The sequence below is a fragment of the Balaenoptera musculus genome, chromosome 1 (genome assembly GCF_009873245.2).
Source record: "Balaenoptera musculus isolate JJ_BM4_2016_0621 chromosome 1, mBalMus1.pri.v3, whole genome shotgun sequence".
NCBI lineage: Eukaryota > Metazoa > Chordata > Mammalia > Artiodactyla > Balaenopteridae > Balaenoptera > Balaenoptera musculus.
The window spans coordinates 166,272,479-166,293,795 of record NC_045785.1 but is presented as its reverse complement, the minus strand read 5'-3'; the positions used below and the strand labels follow the sequence as shown (position 1 = coordinate 166,293,795).

The following is a 21,317-nucleotide window of genomic DNA, read 5'->3' as shown; positions in this document are numbered from 1 at the left end:
ATCAGCTTCAAAATTCTGGGGGAAGAATCAACTTAAAAGATGGGACTGAACCTGTTATCTAGGATGCTGACAGCAGGAAGGAAGCAAATAGAACGTCCACTTACCTACGAGGTTTCAAAAGCTGCTGAAGTCAATTACATATTAGATGATAAAAAATGTTACAGTCTGGTACTTGGAATCATTGCTCAATTAGCTTTGTGGTAATATTCCCATCTTTGGCACTTAAACACCAAATAACTACTTTCTAATGTGCCAAGCACACTGCTAGGCATGTATTAAGTCCTAAAATAGTACTAATCATTTGATTAACACTTTACAACTTACAGAAGATTTCCCTATACACATCAATTAAACAATTTAACAAATGTTCTGTGAAATACCATGTGCCAAACCCTGTAGGAGAAACACAGAGAAATACAAACATATGAACTCCTTTTCTTTAAAGAATTTGTGATCTAGTGTAGGAGAGAAACAAACATGTAACAGCCATGGTGAGTGCTGTAATCGACTACTATGGGAACTCAGATGAGGTAGTGAGAGAGATGAAAAAATATAGTGAGGAGTCATCTTCAAGTAAGTCTTTAAAAAGTGGCTAGGAACTTTTCAAAGGCAGAGGCAAAAAATGCCATTTTCAGATAGGGGTTATCACATAACAACTAACATTACTCAGCATTTCTATACGCTTAAATGCTTTATAGACACTAATCCACATAAGCATGACAAGGATCCTTTATCACCCCCTTTTTACAATGAGAAATACAGATTACCTCGTTTACTTAACTCTACCAAGATGACAGAGGATTAAGTGTCGGAATGGGGTTTGAACTCAGGTCTGCCTGAATTCCAAAGCCCATGCTAGCAAGTATTCTGCTATACTTACTCCTACGGCTTATAAAGGATGAGATTAGGAAACAGTGGGGCTTGCAAATAAGATCAAAAGCAAGATATTTATTATTTTAAAAGGGAAGTATTCCCTTGATATTCAGACCTGTAAATTTTTTTTGTAACTTGGAAAGTTACAGTTTGCTCTTCGGCAATCTAATTCCGTTAGGCAATCTCTTTATTCTGCTAATTTTTCCACTGCACCAAAAACAACTGTCTTATTGTGGGCTGATGGCTACTAGGCCATCCCATTTATACACGTCTAGAAAATGCTCTGTCTCTCGTAAGAGAAGCAAAGACCTAGTAAAGCTTATCACTCTAAAGTCCACAATTCAATGTTAAAATTGCTATTAAAATATTTATCAAATTACCACAAATCTTTGGGAGACCATGCAGAATTTATAGTACTTCATAAAGGTCAGCTACTCATTTATTTATTCATTCATTCATTCATTCATTCAACACAGCACAGCATCTCTTCTGTGTTGGGCCCTGTGCTAATTAAGTGCTGGAGATACAAAAGCAAATTAGCCTTCAAAGAGCTTAGTTTGTGCACATAACCTTGTTGAATGCTGTACAAAAGAAAACTATGAAAAATGTGTTATTTCTCTTCCATATTGGTATAAAAAGTACCTGACTCAATTCACAAATGACTCATAGGATCAAGAGAAGACAGCAGGAATTTGGATTTCCTGCCCCTGCAGAGACCCAGTTATCTCCTTACCGCGCAATTCAAAACAATCCAGGAAGAGAAAGACCTTGAGAAATACCTTCTTTTTACAAAATACTTGTGTTCATGACAGTTTACCCATTTCTCAATGCCTCTGACTGGGGAATTTCTATTAACAAGACAGAAAGAAAATTTAATCAGGCATCTCCCGCTATCACAGGAATACATTTCCCAAAGAGGTCATAGTACAAACGGAGGTTAAAGGAAGGTGAAACAGAACTGACTCAGATAGGTTACAGATGTTTCTGAAGGCTGGTCTAGAATTCTATTTATAATCCCGTAAGAAAATGCATTCCAAATTCTAGTCAACTTAAAAATGGGAAACATTAAAAAAAACAAAAACGGAAATATCTGCAAATTTGGTACTACCCTTGTGCCTATTTCTACTCAGTGCCAGTGCTATAAATTTTGCAGCCTCCTGACTTATGCTGAAAATCATTTGATACTGTTTTGCAGGCTGCTATTTGACAGCTATTATTGTCGACTGTTAAAAAGTGTCAGAATCTCAGCACTTTACCAAGGTTATTTCTTATGCCCTCAAAATATGCAAGCAGATCAAGCACATTCTTTTAAAAATAAAAGAAGTTTATACTGAAAAAATAGCTGCTGAATGTCTAATAAAGTTGCCGTTCATGTACAGAATTTTATTCAGGCAGTCCTGAATTTTATTCAGTTCTATGAGGGATGGTATTCTTCAATCCACATCATCATCAGTGTATTTTAACTGATCATTGATCAAGGTTGTGGATGATCACAGCAACGTGTCTATCATTTGAGAACTATGCACTGTTTAATGTCAATACGGAACATTTACTGTAAAACCTTAAGATCTATAAATTTCTATGTACTCATGAAGAAATAAAACTAATTTACTTTTTGTTATCCAATTATGATTGTCACTTAGAATAAATAGATCAAAATCTCCTATCGGCCAAGGTAATTTGAAAGTGCCAAGCTCTGGTATGACTTAAGAGGTAAGTCAGTTTAACAAAATGTACTATAGCGTATGGACATACAACTTCTTTAGGGTGGTCAGGGTCCAATGTAAACATTCCAAAGACCCCACAAATCACCAAATCACATAGGCATTGGCATTTACCCAGTTCACCTAATGAGCCAAGTGGCAATCACTTCAGTCAAAGGCTAGGCTATAAGTTATGGGGTAATTTTAAGCGTTTTTTTCCCCTCCATATATTAAATAAATAAGTAGCAACCATCCAATCTCCAGAAAGCAATTCTTTAAATGACACTGTCATCAACTGCCTGTATCCTTTATTTTGCTGAAGTCCAATTCAGCGACACTGATCAGAATATTAAGAAAATGGCATCCATGTTCATTGCCTTTGTAAAACCAGAGTTACAGTCTCTTCTGCAGATTCCCCTCTCTAGGTAGCCTTAAAATCTCTGCAAGGAAGAGACTAAAATAATGAATTAGGGATGACTGAAGTTTCAGGGTTGACCCCATCCTGAAAACGTGAGGCAGACTGTCCACGGATCACGCTCTGAGGAACACTAGCTTCAAGGATAAATTTCAATGCCAATCTAATAATCTGATCGGAAATCTCCTTTTTTCCTTTGCCTGCCCTCACCCTTGTTTCTATTCTTTCACTTCAGTTAGACTCTTCACTCACTGGCGGGCAGTCTTTAGCAGCAGTATCCAATAAAAATATAATGCAAGCCACACATGCCATTTTAAACTGACTAGTAGCCATAGTTTAAAAGTAGAAACAGGTGAAATTAATTTTAATAATACATTTTATCTAATATGATATAGCCAAAATATTATTTCAGTATGTAATCAATAATAAGTTATTCATGAGATATTTTACATTGTTTTTTTTTTTGGTCCTAAGACTTCAAGATCTGACACGTATTTTACACTTAGAGCACATCTCAATTTGGACCAGACGTGTTTCGAGTGCTCCACTGCACATGTGGCTCTTGGTTACAGTCTGAGACAGCACAAGTCTAGAACAACTATTAGGTCTCTGGTATCAGGTTGCCTGGTTTGATACCCAGCTTTACCCCTGAAGAGTCATATGTCCTTGGGCGATTTAATCTCTTTCCTCTCAGCTTCCTCTTTAGCAAAATGGAGTTAACAACTATATCTACTGATACAGTTACAAGAACAGTGCTTGCCACATTTACATCCTTAATGGCTGTTAAAATGATTACTCTCCAAATACAGCATCCCCATTCCTCATTCTTACTCTCTGCCTTTGCCTAGCCCATATTTGTCAACTAAAATGCATTCCCATTTGTCTCCACCTCTCCAAAGCCAACTTCTCCTTCAGGACTCGGATTAATTCTTCATGACGTTTTCTCGAACCCACCAATCATCTTGTGAAACCATAGCATTTGATTATATTTTTCTTTCAGAACTTAATTATAAACTGCGTTGGGTCATTTATTGCATTGTTAACTTGTTTATCATAAATGTACATCTTGTCTATACAATTAACCATTAAGCCTTGGAGGACAGGGAATACGTATATTGTGTGTGCGTGTAAACTCTTACACACACACATATATAAGTATCTTCAAGGACACTATAAGTACGAAGTAAATATTTATATCCATTTAGAATATAAATAAAATGACGTTCTCACCCAAATGCTTCCCCATATATCCCTTTGTAGGGATCAAAGCATCAAGATTTAAATTAATATATTTAAATACAGTAACCAAATCAAATGTTGATTCTAAACCTTTTACATTTCCAGAGAAATACAAAAACACTTTATGTTTTATAAATTGTATATACTCAGACTTTATATCCCAGATCAAAACCATCTTTCAAATAAGCTTTCTATATAAAATTATAAATATATATATTTTGATAATTCTCCATTCCATTCAATTTTAGATAGTAAGAAAAAAATTAAAACACAATTCTTAGCTTTAGTTTTGATTAAGAATAGGAAAAATAGAGTATTTTTGTTTGAATTCAAGTCTAAGTGGCAGAATTTGACTATGTAAAAAAAGATCCTCTAGAAATACAGTTCAAAATAGTCGGCCTGATATGGATTAACGGATCTTTTTATTTTATAAACACACACACATATACAATGTATATTTCAACATTTCAAAACAACACTGTGTCATTACTTTAAAAAGATCCTGCATCAATAAAGGAAAACCAACACATTCATTCAATTAAGTATGACTTTCAACCTAATTTTTTGGTAGGCTAGAAAAAAATAATTACAAAGAACACTGAGTCCCCAGATAAATTACCATACCATTTTAAAGGAAAAAAAAAAAAAAAAGAGAGAGAGAGAAAAGAACACGCACGTCATTCTTGAATTCTGTCTGTATTCTATTATGCAAATATTCTTTTTGCCAATAGTGAATAAAACAGGTTATAACTAAAAACAGCTAAAAATAGCAAATATTGCCTACTGGAGACATCTAAAAATAGATCATGAGACTGCTTCCCTAGTCTTGTTACTTTAGTGCTATGACCATGTGCCAGATGTTTGCTCCTAAAGCAGTCATTTTACGACTACATTACATCAGGACAGCATCAGCTATAAGCAAAATATTTCAAAGGTTCATGTTTTAACTGGGCTTTCCCACCTCATTTCCTGTTCAACTTACTGAAAAAAAAAGGCATTTCCAAGTCCAAGAGACAGCTCTGCTTAGTTTTGAATCTGTAACTTTTTTTGGGGGGGAGTGGGGAGCAAACCATTCTTGAGGGGTGAGTTTCCTTTAAACTCTATTCTTTTCACATTCTTAACCATTTTTCCTTAAAATTCACAGATAATCAAGGATTGCACTGAGGATTCAATTTAAGTCTTTCAAGAAGTTTGCCAGTTTAGATTATTTTGTTAGTCGACCTCATCTGCTGAAATTACCTTTCACTCTTATTTCATACCACAGCTTGAATCATACTTGCTCTCTATATAAATAAAATTCCTAAGCTGATCTCCAACCAACTTACATGATATAGAGAGAAATAAAAACAAGCAAGATGAAGTTACAAGTAACAGTAACAAAAAGCAACTACCTCTTCATTGATTAGTAACTTGACTTTTCAATCCTTAACTTTTTTTTATACCTATCACTGAAGAGGACTATTTTGAACTGTCTAGAATAATTGGTAACATAAACATAAACTCTTGTTCTTACCCTTATCAAGTTAAATGTTTTGCCTGAGTGAATAAAACCAATGACTTTAAAATATATTCGTAAGATGGAACTACAACTCCCTCTGGAGAGAATTTTTTCCCTGAGGAGAGTAGATTATACTAGTATTAAAAAACTGTTCAGTTTCTCACTTGACAAATTATAGTCATTGAAACCTTCAAACTATAGAGGAAACACTGTAATTCAATCATCAAAAAATTACAGATGTCTTTTTTAGGGACATTTCCAACGAATGAATTATTCTGCCAACAAAAGCTTAAATGAGAAATTCAACTTCTGCTTTCCATAGGTCTATTTAATTTAAAATATACATTATTCTGATTTGCTTCTGAACAGTCTGTCCTCATAAACTGAGTACTGGTTTTTCATTTAACAAGAACCTGAAGCTAGAAAGGAAACTGAATTCTAGAAGTGGGCAATTAATTTGACAGTATTTACTTTTTCCAATATGAGTATGTCAAGATCAAAAAGTAAATGAGAAACTGAAATCCTTAAACGTTAGGAAAAGGAAAACTTAATCTCCATGGTCTAAGAAAAGATCTTAGTAGCGCTGAAGCAAATTCATTTCCGTTCTTCTAAGACAAGAAAAAAACAGAGATAATGTACTTGTTTCTATAAAGAGCATGAACCTCTAGAACCTATGACTTGTAAATAATTCAAGGGGCGCAACAAATTTTAGTTGGCTCTTCTTGGCCAAGGCACAGAAAGCATCACATAGCAATACAAAGCCAAAAAAAAGACTAAAGAACAGAGAAGCTGCTTAATTTCCTATGCCTCAGAATTATTAATCTTTTTCTATTTCTAAGGAAATGGAAATATAAATTTCAAATTAGCATATTCCTTTCAGCACATAAAAATATGCAGCAATCTAAAATGACGAGGCCATCCCATTTTCAATAAGTAGGAGTTTCTTTCAAAACACCATGATTAAATCGGACTAGGTCTATAAGGTCCCTTCCAGTTCTGGAATTCTAATGACTCCTGTTGTCAAATAAGTGGCCTCCTGTATCACAGAAGAAGAAGAATGTTCTGATAATCAATTCACAAAAGGACAGAACTGAAAATATTTTTAAGCAGAAATAGTGTATCCTCCTGCTCTAAAGTTTAAAAACTAAGCATGCTTCCTTTGCTCAAAAACCTAAGAAATCTTTTAGACCTATCTTGACAAAAGCAACAACAAAACAAAACAAAACAAATCTGTAGACTTGAAGAAATTTAATATGCCCTATTCTTATTTCTACTCATTTTATTTTTCAAAGGAAGTCACTAAGGGCAATAATATATTATGTATATTAGATAGAACTTACATAATTCTTTCCTACCACTTCATAATTATGTGTTATTGATTTATTATATCCAAAGCAGCATAAAATAATGTGAGGGAATGTAAATGAGGATGAAGGTACATAAACACAGCTCACCAAAGCTAATTTCTGCATATTCTAAAACCAATTCAGTATCTTCCTTCCTTCCTTCCTTCCTCTATTAGAACAGTCTAATATTCAATTATTGTCCCTGTGAGAAAACTTGCCTTATATTTAAGCTAAATTCTTGCAATACAGGCTCAATTTTGCTATTACTTGCTGCTTTAAAAAAAAATACAGATAAAGTCTGATAATTATCTTAGTATCACACAAGAACCACATTTCATTTATCAGAAGAGCAAAAGTCAAAAAAACTGATAACACAGAAAGATGACAAGTAAGTGTGTAAATGGGCACTTCTGTTTACCATGGATAGGAATGAACCTGACCAATTTTGAGAGTAACTTGGCAACTATGATCAACAATTAAAATGTGAATTTCTATTATTCAGCAATTCCAATTCCAGAAATTTACATACAGAAATATTAGCATCATGGGTAAAAGCATATATAAGGATGCTTACTGGAGCATTTTCTTATAGCAAAAATACTGGAAATAATCTAAATGTTCATTGATAGGGGAATGGTTAACTAAAACCTGGTAGAGTCTTCATTGGAATACTGTACAGACATTAGGAAAAAATGCTATAGAGTTATATATACAGCTTGAAAAGATGTTGACATTAAACTAAGTAAACCAAAAAAGCTCCAGAATATACATTTTACAAGAATGAGTCCATGATATAAAATTTAAAATAGATAAATAAAATACCCAAGCAGTATGTGTGTGTTATTGTCTCAGCGGAAAGTCTGGAAGATTCTCACTAAGGTAGCACTTTATAATAGAACCTCCTGTAATGATGGAGGTGTTCTTTATCTGTGCTGTCCAATTAGGTAGCCACTAGGTAGGTATATGTGGCCACTGAAATGTAACTAGTACGACTGAGGAACTGAATTTTTATTTAATTTCTATTAATTTACACTTAAATTTAAATAGCCACATATGGCTAGTGGCTACTATACTGGACAGCATAATACTAAAGTTTTAACATTTGGAAGGTGGGATGTGAGTAGCCAGAAGGTAGCTTATATGTCCGATTTTATATACTTAAAAAAAATAAAAAGAGGCAACGTGATCATGGGTAATTATCTCTCTCCTGACCTGAGATTCTCTCTTCTGAGGAATTTATATGTGAGGCTTATGCTCACATGATACAAAGAAAAGTGATCTGTGTTCAAGGGACTGTTTCTGGTCTTCTTTTCAAAGGAGGAATATGGCATGGCAGACACCGTAGAGTTTCAAGGATTCCCTCTCATGAGGAAAGTTCATTTAAGGTCTCAAAAGTCCCAAATGATATTAGCATAGTAGTCACTCAAAAATACTTGCTGTCTTATAGTTCCAGGATTGTCACTGTGTAGACCATTAAATAACATCTGAAGAATACCAAGCTAAGGAAAAGATTATCTCCCCTTTTGGGAGATACTGCAAAGGCCACCCAACTGGTCATTCTATTTCCACTTTCACCCACCATTCCCATTCATTCTCTTCTTTGCTGACAAAGGAAGGTGTTTAAAATATTAACCTGGTTATCCTGTTTCTCAGCTCAAATTCTTTGCATAGGTTGCCACTGCTATAGCTAGCAAGTTTCAAACTCCATCACCACTGCTAATGCCTTAGTCCTGTCTTTACTTCTGAAGGCCTTGATCTGGACTTGTATGAACATCTCCCAAATGGTCACCTACCTCTAGCTTTGAACTACCCAACCTTTTTCAGAGACCCCCAAATCCATTTCTCTGCAACTCAAATCTTGAAATGCTATACTTTTGCTTAAAACCACCAATGGTTACCCTCTGCCTACAGCAGAGATTCCCAGTAAACTGCAAATGGGTTACAGGTGAGCCAAGATATTGATCCTCTCAGCTCTCAGGACAGCCAAGTAGGGACTACTGGAACCTCTAGCAGGTCACCTCCCACCATGAACAACTTTGTTTTACATTTTATGACCCATTTCTTTACTACCATACTAATTTATATATTTTTATTATGTTAAAAACACATAACATAAAAATTATCATCGTAACCATTTTTAAGTGTACAGTTCAGTAATGTTAAGTATATTCACACTGTTATAAAACAGATCTCTAGAACTTTTCCATCTTGCAAATCTGAGACTGTAAAACCCATTAAACAAGACCCCTTTCCTCCCTCTCCCTAGTTCCTAGTAACCACCATTCTACTTCCTGTTTCCGTGAATTTAACTACTTTAGATAACTCATATAAATGGAACCATGCATTTATCTTTTTTGACTGGCGAATATTTCACATAGCATGACATCCTCAAGGTCATTCGTGTTGTAGCATGTGATATGATTTCCTTCTTTTTAATGGCTGAATAATTTTCCGTTGTATGTATATACCCCATTCCATTCATCCATCGATGGGCATTTGGGTTGCTTCTACTCTTTTTCTTTTATGAATGTCCCTCTATGAGCATGGGTGTGCAAATATCTCTTCTAGACACTATTTTCAATTCTTTTGGATATATACCCATAAATGGGATTGCTCATATAGTAATTCTATTTTTTTATTTTTGGAGGAAACTCCATGTTTTCCATAGCAGTTGTACCATTTTACAATCCTACCAACAGTGTACAGAGTTCCAATTTCTCCATATCCTTGCCAACACTTGTTATTTTCTGTTGTTTTTGTTTGTGTGTTTTGTTTTGTTTTTGTTTAATAGTAGCCAAGCTGGTGATTCTCATGATTAGTGATATTGAGTATCTTTTCATATGCTTACTGGCCACTTCTATAACATCTTTGGAAAAATGTCTATTCCAGTCTTTTGCTTGGTTTTTACTTGAGTTATTTACTGTTGTTGGGCTGTAGGAGTTCTTTGTATTGATATATTGTGGATACTAATCTTTTATCAGATATATGATTTGCAAATATTTTCTTCCATTCTGTAGGCTGCCTTTTCACTTCGTTGATTGCAGCCTTTGATTCACAAAAGTCTTAAAGTTTGATATAGTCCCATTTGTCTATTTTTGCTTTTGTTGCCTGTGCTTTTGGTGTTATATCCAAAAACTCACTGCCAAGTCCAATGTCATGAAGTTTTCCCCCTATGTTTTCTTCTAACAGTTTTATAGTTTTAGGTCTTATATTTAGGTCTTTAATCCATTTTTTGTTAATTTTTGAATGTGGTATAAGATAATGGTCCAAATTCATTCTTTTGTATTTGGATATGCAGTTTTCCCAACACCATTTGTTGAAGAGACTGTCCTTTCCCCATTGAGTGGTCTTGACACCTTGTCAAAAATCATCTGATCATATACACAAGGGCTTATTTCTGAGCTCTCTATTCCATTATCCTATTTGTCTGTCTTTATGCCAGTACCACACACTTTTGATTACTGTAGCTTTGCAATATGTTTTGAAATTAGGAAGTAGAAGTACTCCAACTTTTCCCTCCTTCTTCAAAATTGTTTTCACTATTCAGGGCCTAGGTCTCATTTTTATGCATGCTATGATGAAAAAAAAAAAAAAAAAAGATTGGGAAGGACAGCCTTATAGAATGTCTTCAAACTTTTTGATTATACACACCCCAAAAGAGTTTTTCAATAATATGTATCCCTTGCACAAAAAATGTAATTTCTGATATATTAAACATGGATGTTTCAATATAGATTTATATCATCCTTTTAAATTTATTCAGTGGATTCTAAATACTACTGGGAAATACTACCCACAAACACCCATTTAAAAAATATGATTATCTTCTCTAAGAGTAATTTTATAAGTCCTTTTTTCTCCCTGAATTCTTATTTCCATTCACTTCCTCCACAGAATGCTATTCTAATGTAATACAGATATGTATCATCAGTCCAAAAATTTCTCTGCAAAAACAGATAAGAACTGAGAAAAAGCAGTTTTCTTGGGATCAAAGGCTCTAAGTATTAAAAGTTTTCTTACTTGACTTATTGCAATTATTATTAGAAGCAGATAACTGAGAAAAACAACATACATTATCACAAATGTTGACAAATAATTATTAAACATAAATAGCAAAAATTATTTGGAAGTCTCTTGTTAAGATGGATGGGGGAGTTTACGGTGCCTTAAAGGGGAGGTTTTCTTAAATGCCTTGGGAGCAACTTACTATAATAATATTTAAAATGTGTGAGAGGTGAGCCTTTGTTTAGTAAACAGGAGAAGGTAGGGTGGGAAAGCAGGCACTTATATAGGTGCATCTGGAAGCTGACCTACTTAAAACTATCTGTTCCCAAGTAAACTTTAGCAAATTTCCCTGTAATCCCCAAGGTATTCTTACTTCCTTGCTATTGCATAAAATCTAAACTCCTCTGCCAATCTCTGCAGCTTAATCCCACCATATCCCACTCTTCCACCAGAATTTACTGTCTGCATCTTTCTGAACCCCATGCTGTTTCACATCCCTTGCCTGACCATTTTCTCTCCACCTGATGGACCTCTATTAAACTATTAAGACATGGTGAAAATAACAGTTCCTCTGTGAAGACTTTCCTGAGTCCCCTAAACAGCGTGAACTAACACTCCTTCATTCTCCAACTATCACGTGTCAAATTATAGCATAACACCTCTAACATTCGTTTACTGGCTGAACGCTCCTTTAGGAGAGGGACCCATTTTATTTACCTTTAAGACTATTTTGTACACAGTAGGTGCTCAATAAATATTAGCTGAATAAAGGAATTAGACTGTTCATGTGTCAGTTTTGTCACTGACAAAAATTTATCTCTAAGATCCTCTTCCAATTTTAAATAGCTAATGAAATCCAATACCTCTATAAATTTTCTGAAATTCCTATAAATATTCTACTTTCAGATTACTTTTCTCTCGCCACTATGGTCACAAACAAAAGAAAGCATTTTCACTCAGTATAAAAAAGTGGGTACTTTACACCATTTATAATATCCCAAAGTGATTCCATGATTTTAGGTTATCCTAAAAAGCATACTTTTCTCAGTGATTGGACAAAAACGTGACTTTAATTGATGACTCCAAGGTAATTCTCTGTATGCTTTATCTTCTTCTATCTTTCTGATAAAAGAGGCAAGAGGGAAAGCTGCTCTACCTCATTAGTATGGCAACAGAAAATTATTTTACTATTAGGTAAACTAATAGAGCCACAATATTATGATACCTAAATTACCTCCAAATATTTTGATTCTCCCTCTCTGTACATGTCTTTCTTTCTTTCCTTCCTTCCTTCTCTCCTTTCTTTTGCCTAACTCAATTATAAATATCAGATGGCTCTGGTATAGAAATCCAATCTCCCTGGAAATTATGTCACTGTAGGCCAGGTGGGGACCCATACTATTGCCCATCTCCAAAATTTCAAAGTATGAGACCAAATTTTATGTCTAAATAGATAGCACTAGATTGAGTAGAACCAATTATAAATATTTATCACTAATGTAAACACTGGGAAATAGTAGGGTTCAAGACCTCTTTTAAAGCAATAGAAGACAGTCTCATTTTACAATTGATGATACAAAGTAACGTAAAGTCATACTGTTATTCTCTGACAATTCAAATATAGAAGAGTAGTACTGAGACCTGGGTGCCCAGGTACTAGGTCTATGTCAATGGCAGCTATCCACATTAAAATTAAAAAATTATTAAACTAATAGATAAGTCTTCAAAATTATCAGTTGCCTAGGACAAATCATGACAAGTGATTGAGTTTTCTTTTTTTTTTTTTGGTTTTACATACCCTCTAGAGATGAACGGGTATAAGAAATTAAAATTAAAGAAGAAGAAATTAAAGAAATTAAAACTATATAAGCTAAATAAAATGATCTCATGATTTCTACTTCCCAATAAAGTAATCATTTACAACACTAATAAAGTGAAGAAAAGCAAAGCCAAACACCACCATAACTTCATTTTTACTCTAAATTTTCACCCTCACAAAAGTTTAGGTTCAGGTTTTCTTAATGATGAGCTCTTTACAAAGCCTGATGTTTTGTAAAAGATGGCCTGGAGTGATTACTGAAATCTGTAGTCCTAGTCATTTCAAGAATTCCAAGTAAACCATCTACAATAGGACAAGCTATTTTTCTGATTTTCATTTCTGAATTAAAGCACCATTCTAACTGTAAAATACAGATTTGGCAAAGGGGCTCACCGGTTAAGAGGTTCTTTCTCCATTTTTTTTCTGCTTGAATTGCTGGTAGCCACAATAATACCAACATACATATGCTATGATTTTATTTAAAAGGGTAATAAATTAAATCATATTTGCAAACCCATAGGCATATTATAAATTAACCTAGATGTTTGGGGCATGACTATGTTCCCAAATGCCTGTATCAAGTTCATAGCCTAAGGCTACCCTTCATTGTGTGACCTTGGACAAGTATTCAATCTGTTGGTGCCTAACTTTTAGCATTTATAAATGTGCCATACAATGTGGTAGCCACTAGCCATATCTGACTATTTAAATTTAAATTAATTAAAATTAACTAAAACTAAAAATTCAGTTCCTCAGTAGCGCTTGCCACATTTCAACAGCTAGTTCTGGCTAGAGACTACCATACTGGACAGTATAGACTTGGTGATGAAAAATAAACAAGATGAAATGATTTCGAGTAACAAATGAGAACAAGGGAGTAGGGGTGACTGTTTTAGATTAGATGGTCAGAAAAGGCCTCCCTGAGATGTTGAGACTTGAACAAGATGCACCGAGCACGCAAGGATCTGCACAGAATATCCAACGCAGGGATAAGAGCAAGGGCAAAGGCCTCAGGCACGAATGGGCTTGACTGGTTTAACAACCAAAAAGTGTGTTTGAAGCGTAAGAAATGAGGGGAGAAGAGTATGAGGTGCAAGAAGTGGCAGGAAGCAGGGCCTCAAGGGCCTTGTAAGCCATTTGAGAACTTCGGATTTTATATTAAGTGCAACTGAAAGACAAAGAGGGTTACAGAGAGAGGACTGTTATGATTAAATTATGTCTTTAAAAGTTCACTCTGACTGCTTTTGGTAACTAACTATAAGAAACCATTAAAACATCTACAAATTACAAGAAACCATTAAAAAGTCTACAAATACTAAATGCTGGAGAGGGTGTGGAGAAAAAGAAACCCTCCTACACTGTTGGTGGGAATGTAAATTGGGGCAGCCACTACGGAAAACAGTATGGAAGTTCCTCAAAAAACTAAACATAGAGTTGCCATATGATCCAGCAATCCCACTCCTGGGCATTTACCCAGACAAAACTATAATTTGAAAAGATACGTGCACCCCTATGTTCATAGCAGCACTACCTACAATAGTCAAGACATGGAAACAATCTAAATGTCCACTGACAGATGAATGGATAAAGAAGATGTGGTATATATTTATATATACAATGGAATATTACTCAGCCATTAAAAAGAATGAAATAATGCCATTTGCAGCAACATGGATGGGCCTAGAAATTATCATATTAAGTGAAGTAAGTCAGAAAGAGAAGGACAAATACCACATGACATCACTTATATGTGGAATCTAAAATATGACACAAATGAACATATCTACAAAACAGAAACAGACTTACAGATATAGAGAACAGACTTGTGGTTGCCATGGGGGGCAGTGGGGAAGGAAAGGACTGGGAGTTAGAGATTAGTAGATGCAAACTATTATATATAGAAAAGAAAGAAAGAAAAGAAACCAAAAGTAGAAGCAGGAAGACCTGTTAAAAGAAGACTAGTGCCATTGCCCAGGTGAGAGAAGATGGTGGCCTGGACCAGGCGAGTGGGAATGGGATAGAGAAAATGTGTCCATGCTCTACATCCCCTGTCTACAGTCCTGTGTTCACCATCCTTCACAACCTGGCTCCTTGAAATAGGCAACTTCACTTTTTAACTCCTCAATATCTGGTAAATATGCTTTCTGCCCCCAACCCTTCCACTGAAGCTGTCCTAAGGTCCCAGTCACCTCCACCTTCCCAAAGCCAATGAGCCCTTTTCCATTCTTATCCTAGCTGACCTCTGCTGCATTTGAAACTGCGGACCACTCTTCCCTTCATCAAATCCTCTCTCAATTCTGGGGCATTACTCTCACCTGGGTTTCTTCTCTTTCTGTTACTCTTTCTCAGTCTTCTTCCCATTAATCTCTATTTGACTCTTAAACTTCAGTGCTCCTCTATGGTTACATCTTCAGTCCTGCATTCATTTCACTATATTCATAACCCTTGAGACTGACTGACACGTTTTGCTAGTAACTCCCAAATTAATGCCTCTGGCCCAGGGATACTTACTAAGTTTTAGACCTGTTCTACTGGACTCACTGCATACATTTAAAACTGGACAAACTGCAAACATTTAAGATGAAAAAGGTCCAAAACCTATTTCCTTCATTCCCCTTCATTAGAAACCCTTGCCCGAGCCAAAAGCCAAAGGCGTCCTCAACTCCCTCTCCCTCACCAGCTACAACCCCTAGCACCAGATCTTCATTAGGTCCTGTAGATTCTACCTCCTTAATATCTTTCTAATCTACCTCCTGCTCTCAAGTCCTGCTGAAGCTACTTTAGTTCAAGCTTGCATCACTTTTGCATGGATTATTGGAATAGCCTCCCAACCAATTTCCCTGCTGCCTATCTCTCCTCCACACTGCTGTCAAAGCACAAAACAGGTATTCAAAAACTTTGTTGATTACATTAAGTACAAATCTGACCACGTCATTCCTCTGCTTAATGTCTTTCAGATGCATCCCACTCCTTTCAGAAGGCTCGTGATCAAGCTCCTTATTACCTTTACAGCTCACCCCCCCCAACCCTTTCCCTCATATTCTCCTCTTCAGCCATTCAGCCTTTCTTAGCTCTCTAAATAATGCCATTTCAGGCCTCCCTTCCTCTGCATATGCTATTACCTCTCCCTTATTCATCTAACTACTACTTCAAAGGTAGGCCTAAGTACCTCCAATTCAACGAAGTATCCCCTAGTGCCATATAAATATATATATATATATATATATCTCAATCACGCTGTATTGAGATATATAGAAATTAACAAGGGGTTAATTTATTTGTCCCAGCAAATTATAAGCTCTTAGATGGCAGAGACCACCAACCTTATTTGATTTGCAGCACTACTGACTGGCACAGAGTAAATATTCATAAGTAGGTTTGATTTGATATCTTCTAAATTTTAAAAAAGGGAAGGAGTTTATTTAGTGGGCCTTTCATCACCATTCCAGTATAGCACAAAGTAAAAGCACTATACTACAAAGCCAAATGTGCTTTGGACATATGGCTTTGTAGCAGAGTGGAAATATGAAGAAATCAAACACAAAAAAAACACACCGTTTCCATAGGAGAAATGTAGGAAATTCTGAGGAACTATGCAGTAGCCAATAAACCAGACTTGGGATTTTATACTACGTGGGCAAGTCACACTGCTTGATGATAAAAACAGGCGGACGGTTTCTCATCTCAATAAAGCAGATTAACTTTTCATGGCCACGCTACTGTAACTTTAGTTCCTGGTGCGGATTCTCACTCCCTGACAGGTTATTTTTCTTAGTTGAGAGCCGCCTACCCGCCACCTTAGGAGTCCCTCACTTGTCAATCACTTATTCTCTAAATGTGAATGGGAGGAAAGGGGATGGAAGAAGGGAGAGTGTGCGCGATGATAAACTCTATCGGAAGGGGAGGCAGCAGAAGGCCACGGTCCCAGGCATACAGGAGCGTAGGGGTTGAGGCAAAACGAGGCTAGAGCGCTGACAGCTGGCAAGGAATGGGGAGGAGGATGCGACCGCGGAGCAGGCAGAGTGTAACAGGGGACCCCGGGGTGGAGGGAGGGGAGATGGAGGAGAGACAACTAGTTGGGGGTGGGGAAGTGGGATAGGCAGAGACCAGATGAAGCAAGACGCAGTGTTTGGCCAGAGGGCGGAGTGGCTTAGGCGAGAGGAAGACAGCAACGACGCAGCCAGGACGGGCGGAGGCGGCTTCAGGACGAGGAGGGCAAGGGATCCGCGTAGAGAGAAGAGAGGCGGCGCGGGGGCAACTAGGAGCCGCGGGGTAGAAGGGGCGGAGGGGGTGGGAGGCCCGACGCCGCCGAGCAGGTCCCGCGCGCGGAGGCGGGGAAGGGAGCGGCGAGGCGGGGGCACTTACTGGGATCCCTCCTCACGGTGCAGCTGGGGGTCTCCTCCCGCAGACGAGGGAAGAGGAAGTCCCGGGCGGCCTGGAGGTCCTGGAAGGTGCAGAACTGGACAATGGAGCAGGCCATGGCTCCGGGGAACCCTGTTCGGGCATTCACCTTACCTCACCACGCCCTGCCCCCCGCCACCCCGCCACCCCGCCACCCCGCCGCTGCTACAGCCGCCACCGCGGAGCCTGAAGAGCTTTAGCCACGCAGGGACGGGGAAACCAAACCGGAAGCTGTCAGCACCCTCGAGTCCGCCGCCCGGAGCACTGCGCATGCGCGGGACGGCCCAGGCGCCCAGGCTGCCGCGGCCCGGGTCACGTGACCAGCGGCGGCCAGCGGGGGGTCTAACGTCGAAGCGGAGGCTGGGAGCCGGCTTTAGTCACAGTTCTGCTCTTGCACCCGGGATTGATCCCTTTTATTCATTCTGGCTGTTAGCCAGAGATGATCTAATTGGACGTTGTCCGCGCCGGCCTTTGAGTCATTTAACCAAGCTTCTTGACGTCCTACTATTGGCATGATCTTGATATTTCCGAGAATAATCCCTGTTAAGCTACTGGCAGGCCAGTGGGGGACAGTATCATGCAAGTATCTGAATTTGAAAAGATTAATTTCCCTTCTGGAAATCAGCCCGCTCAAGCCTAGCTTTAAATGCTCCTCCTGTAAATCCTCTTGTCATCCTGTGCACGCCTAATATAGTACGTGTTGTACTGTATTGTACTCATGTTTTCGACATGCATTTTTCCCTTTCATTCATTCGTTCACCCATCCATTCAACAAATACATTCCTCCTCTTTTCTATGTCAGTCATGCAAGGGCGTTGAGTATAAAGCAGAGAACAAAAGAGATGAAATACTTGTTCCATGGAGCTCAAAATTCTAGTGGCTGACACGGGTAGTAAGCAATTATTTACTCACCTATTTAACTCAAATTGTGATAATGCCAGGAACGAAAGAAGTAAGTTCAAAGTGCTGTGACAACATAACAGGGAACCTCACCTAGTTGTTTTTTGTTTGCTTTGTTTTGCTGGGGTGGAGGTGGAGGGTTGCCAAGATCAGGAACAGACTTCATTATAAGCTCCTGAAGGTTGGGATGTCATTTCATGCCCTTTATATCCTGTGTATAGCACAAGACGTGGCACATAGCTCAATAAATATTTGCTGGAGGAATAAATGGAATGTGTACATAAAGTAAATAGAACAACCCGCTTCTTTTACAAAGAACTATATATTTTTTAGAGTATTTTTCCACACATTGTCCAATTAGGTAGTCACAATGCCATCCTGAAAAAGTGTGTCTTATCTCATTTTTTTAACGAAGAAATTTATCTGTGTGTCTCTGAGAAGACTCTTTAAGTCCATTTAAATGATTTTTCTAAAAAGTAAAAACCAAAAAAGATAACATTCCTTCTTGATCTTGTAAGGGGTCACATGGCACTTAGATCTGGATTATGTAAACTGTCAATAATATGTCATTTGATGTACAGTCCTCTGTCTCAAAAAACACTTATATAACTGTGCCTGGACTTCTAACTGGCGGAACAGTTCTCAGAGCTTTCTGAGTTGCTCTTCCCGGGTTATAATACTGAAATGTGGCTCAAATAAAATTTTCCATTTCTTTCTTAGATCAATGGATTAATTTCTGTTGTGCAAAGGAATTATTTTAATGTTAGCATAAAGAAATGTAGACACTCACAAGCTTTCCAAAGGAAACCTAAAGTGGTCGTCTACTTTGTACGACAGAAAAATGGGATGGAAATAAATTGAAGGCAAATAGATGAAGTCCAGAGCATTCATTTCTGTCAGATCTGTGTGCCCACTCAGTCCTAATAATATAACAACTGTGATTTAGTGCCCAGATTCCTACTTCATTAATTCCTGTTTCTAAAGTAGAATGATTTTCACAAAATAGGATAATTTCTATGTTATCAGATGAACAGGGACCAGTTCTTTACTTCTAAAATATATGGTTGGTTTAGATGTGCTACAAAGTTCCTTCAGCATCAGAGAGCTATAATTCTAAAATCAAAGCCTGTAGAGAAGGCAAGCTTTCACTGCTTCCTTTTTCCATCTGAAAAAATGCAATGCTTCCTCAGATCATCCAGCCCTGATGATTAAACCGTAAAATATGGCATCAAGACCAAACTAGAATAAAATTTAGATTCTTAGTTTTACATGGTGACTAAAGAACACATGATATTTTTGGAAAGGACACAGTGTCATTCCTTGAAAACCCTTCAAGTTCCTATTCAGGTAAATGCATTTTGTGGAAGTAACTGCCCTTGGCTGATTCAGCTGGTCTTTGTTCTGCCCTGAGGCATTCATATCTCTTGTGTGGCGGACATTGAATTTCATTACTGCTCGGTTTCAATGGTGAAGTCCCTGACTTCCTTCCAAGTAGTATTGAAAAGACTCATTCATGAATGTTTTTAAGGGCTTTAAATACCCTTCACAGAAATTACCTCATATGCATGAACTGAACTCTTCCCCCCGGGGAAGTTCTAAAGCTGCAGCGGGATGCCTCTGGAGTTCTGCTGCCATGGTTTCTGTGGAGCGTGGGAGGATTGTGTTACACAGTGAATATCACTAACCACACAGCCATAAGGAAGCACATTGCAGAAAATGTGCAGGCTTTCCATATCCCAGCCTAGACAGTGTCTCTCTAAGGTGTGACTTCAGAAGCTAGGAGGAGACTGTGACCAAACAATCGCAAGAGGGGACTGATGTGAACTCTCTCCGATACCTGTTATTGTGACTTAGAGCATGGATAACTGTCTTTCAAAGAGAGATACTCACTGAGCATTAGAGGCTTGGCCTTGCCAGTCTTTAACAGCAGCCAGAGGCTGAAGGCTGAAGGAGAGAAAGGGTGGGCAGCAAAGTGTGAAAAAAAGAGCAATGAACTTGGAGTCAAGAGACCCGATTCTGTCTCAGCTAGGCCACCTAATAGGTCACATGAACTTGGGCAATTCATATCATCTTGCTGGGCCTTAGTCCCTCGATCTATGAAATGGGAAGAAAGGAGTCTGAAGTCCATCTTAGGGATGTGTAGGTTTTGGTAAGAAAATGGGAAGGAAAAGTTCTCGGCGTTGGAGTTGCTCAAAAGGACGGGTCTATGTAGACACCCTAGGAAGGGGCCTGGGTGGGCAGGAGTGAACAAGAGGGCACTGAGCATCTGTAAGTGAAATAAAGGAGAGTGGAAAAAGGGAATATCTTGAAGCACTGAAGCCTTATGTCACAGCTGTGCTGAGGGTCGTCCTTGAACTCTGAATTCTGTGAGCAGAAGCAAAGGCTGTACACAGCTCGTTTTTCTTCAGCAAACATCCACGGAGGATAACATCTCTCTTACTACACTAAAGATAACTGTTGTGAGCACAGTGAGGTGGTAAGAATGAGTCCTCCAGAGACTCACTGCCTAACCAGGGAAACAGACAAGCACAAATAGCTCTAAAAAGCAGAGTGTGATGAGTACCATGGGTGACTTTTTTTTTTTTTCCCCTTGGGTGACTTTCGGTGCTCATAAAGTGCTGTGGGAGAAATAAGGGGGAGATTCATTTTGATTCCTAGGCTTGTCCCGTGGAAAGGGAGTAGTGGGGAAAGAGGTATGAAAGGCGATAAACAGATTGGTTCCAGATTAGAGAGAACTTCAAAGTCCAAATACTAGAATCTGAACTTTATTCTCTGTGCAAGGTGTAGCCAATTGAAGATTTTTTTTAGAAGAGGTAGGACAGGATGGGTAGCGGTACGTGGCATGACTGACAGCAGAGAGACACCTCAAGGTAACGTAACATTATTCTAAATGAAAACTAATGGCAATGAAAATGATTCTGGAGCCGGAATCAATGGATTTTTGGTATATGATTAGATATGGATGGTGGGGAAGGAAGATGAGACTCAAGATGATATTCAAGTGTTCTGTCTAAAGAACTGGAGAGATGGCAGTGTCATGTCAGCAACCAAGAGGGAGAAGGCAAAAGGGGGAATGGATTTGGATGCAGATAGGAATAGGCTGAACTCAGTATTGGAG

The 21,317-nt window shown here is 37.9% G+C and overlaps 1 protein-coding gene across 2 annotated transcripts in view; it reads right to left on the bottom strand.

Moving 5' to 3' along the window:
* Nucleotides 1-17,519, bottom strand: part of RAB3GAP2 (RAB3 GTPase activating non-catalytic protein subunit 2) — a 91,161-nt gene extending 73,642 nt beyond the window's left edge. The window contains exon 1 of one of the 2 annotated variants that reach the window (XM_036870642.1): nt 17,264-17,519. In XM_036870642.1, the coding sequence (XP_036726537.1) occupies nt 17,264-17,378 (115 nt within the window). In that variant the 5' untranslated portion in view covers nt 17,379-17,519. The remainder of the gene's footprint in view (nt 1-17,263) is intronic. The other variant, XM_036870632.1, reaches the window with a different exon arrangement.
* Nucleotides 17,520-21,317: the final 3,798 nt, after the last annotated feature.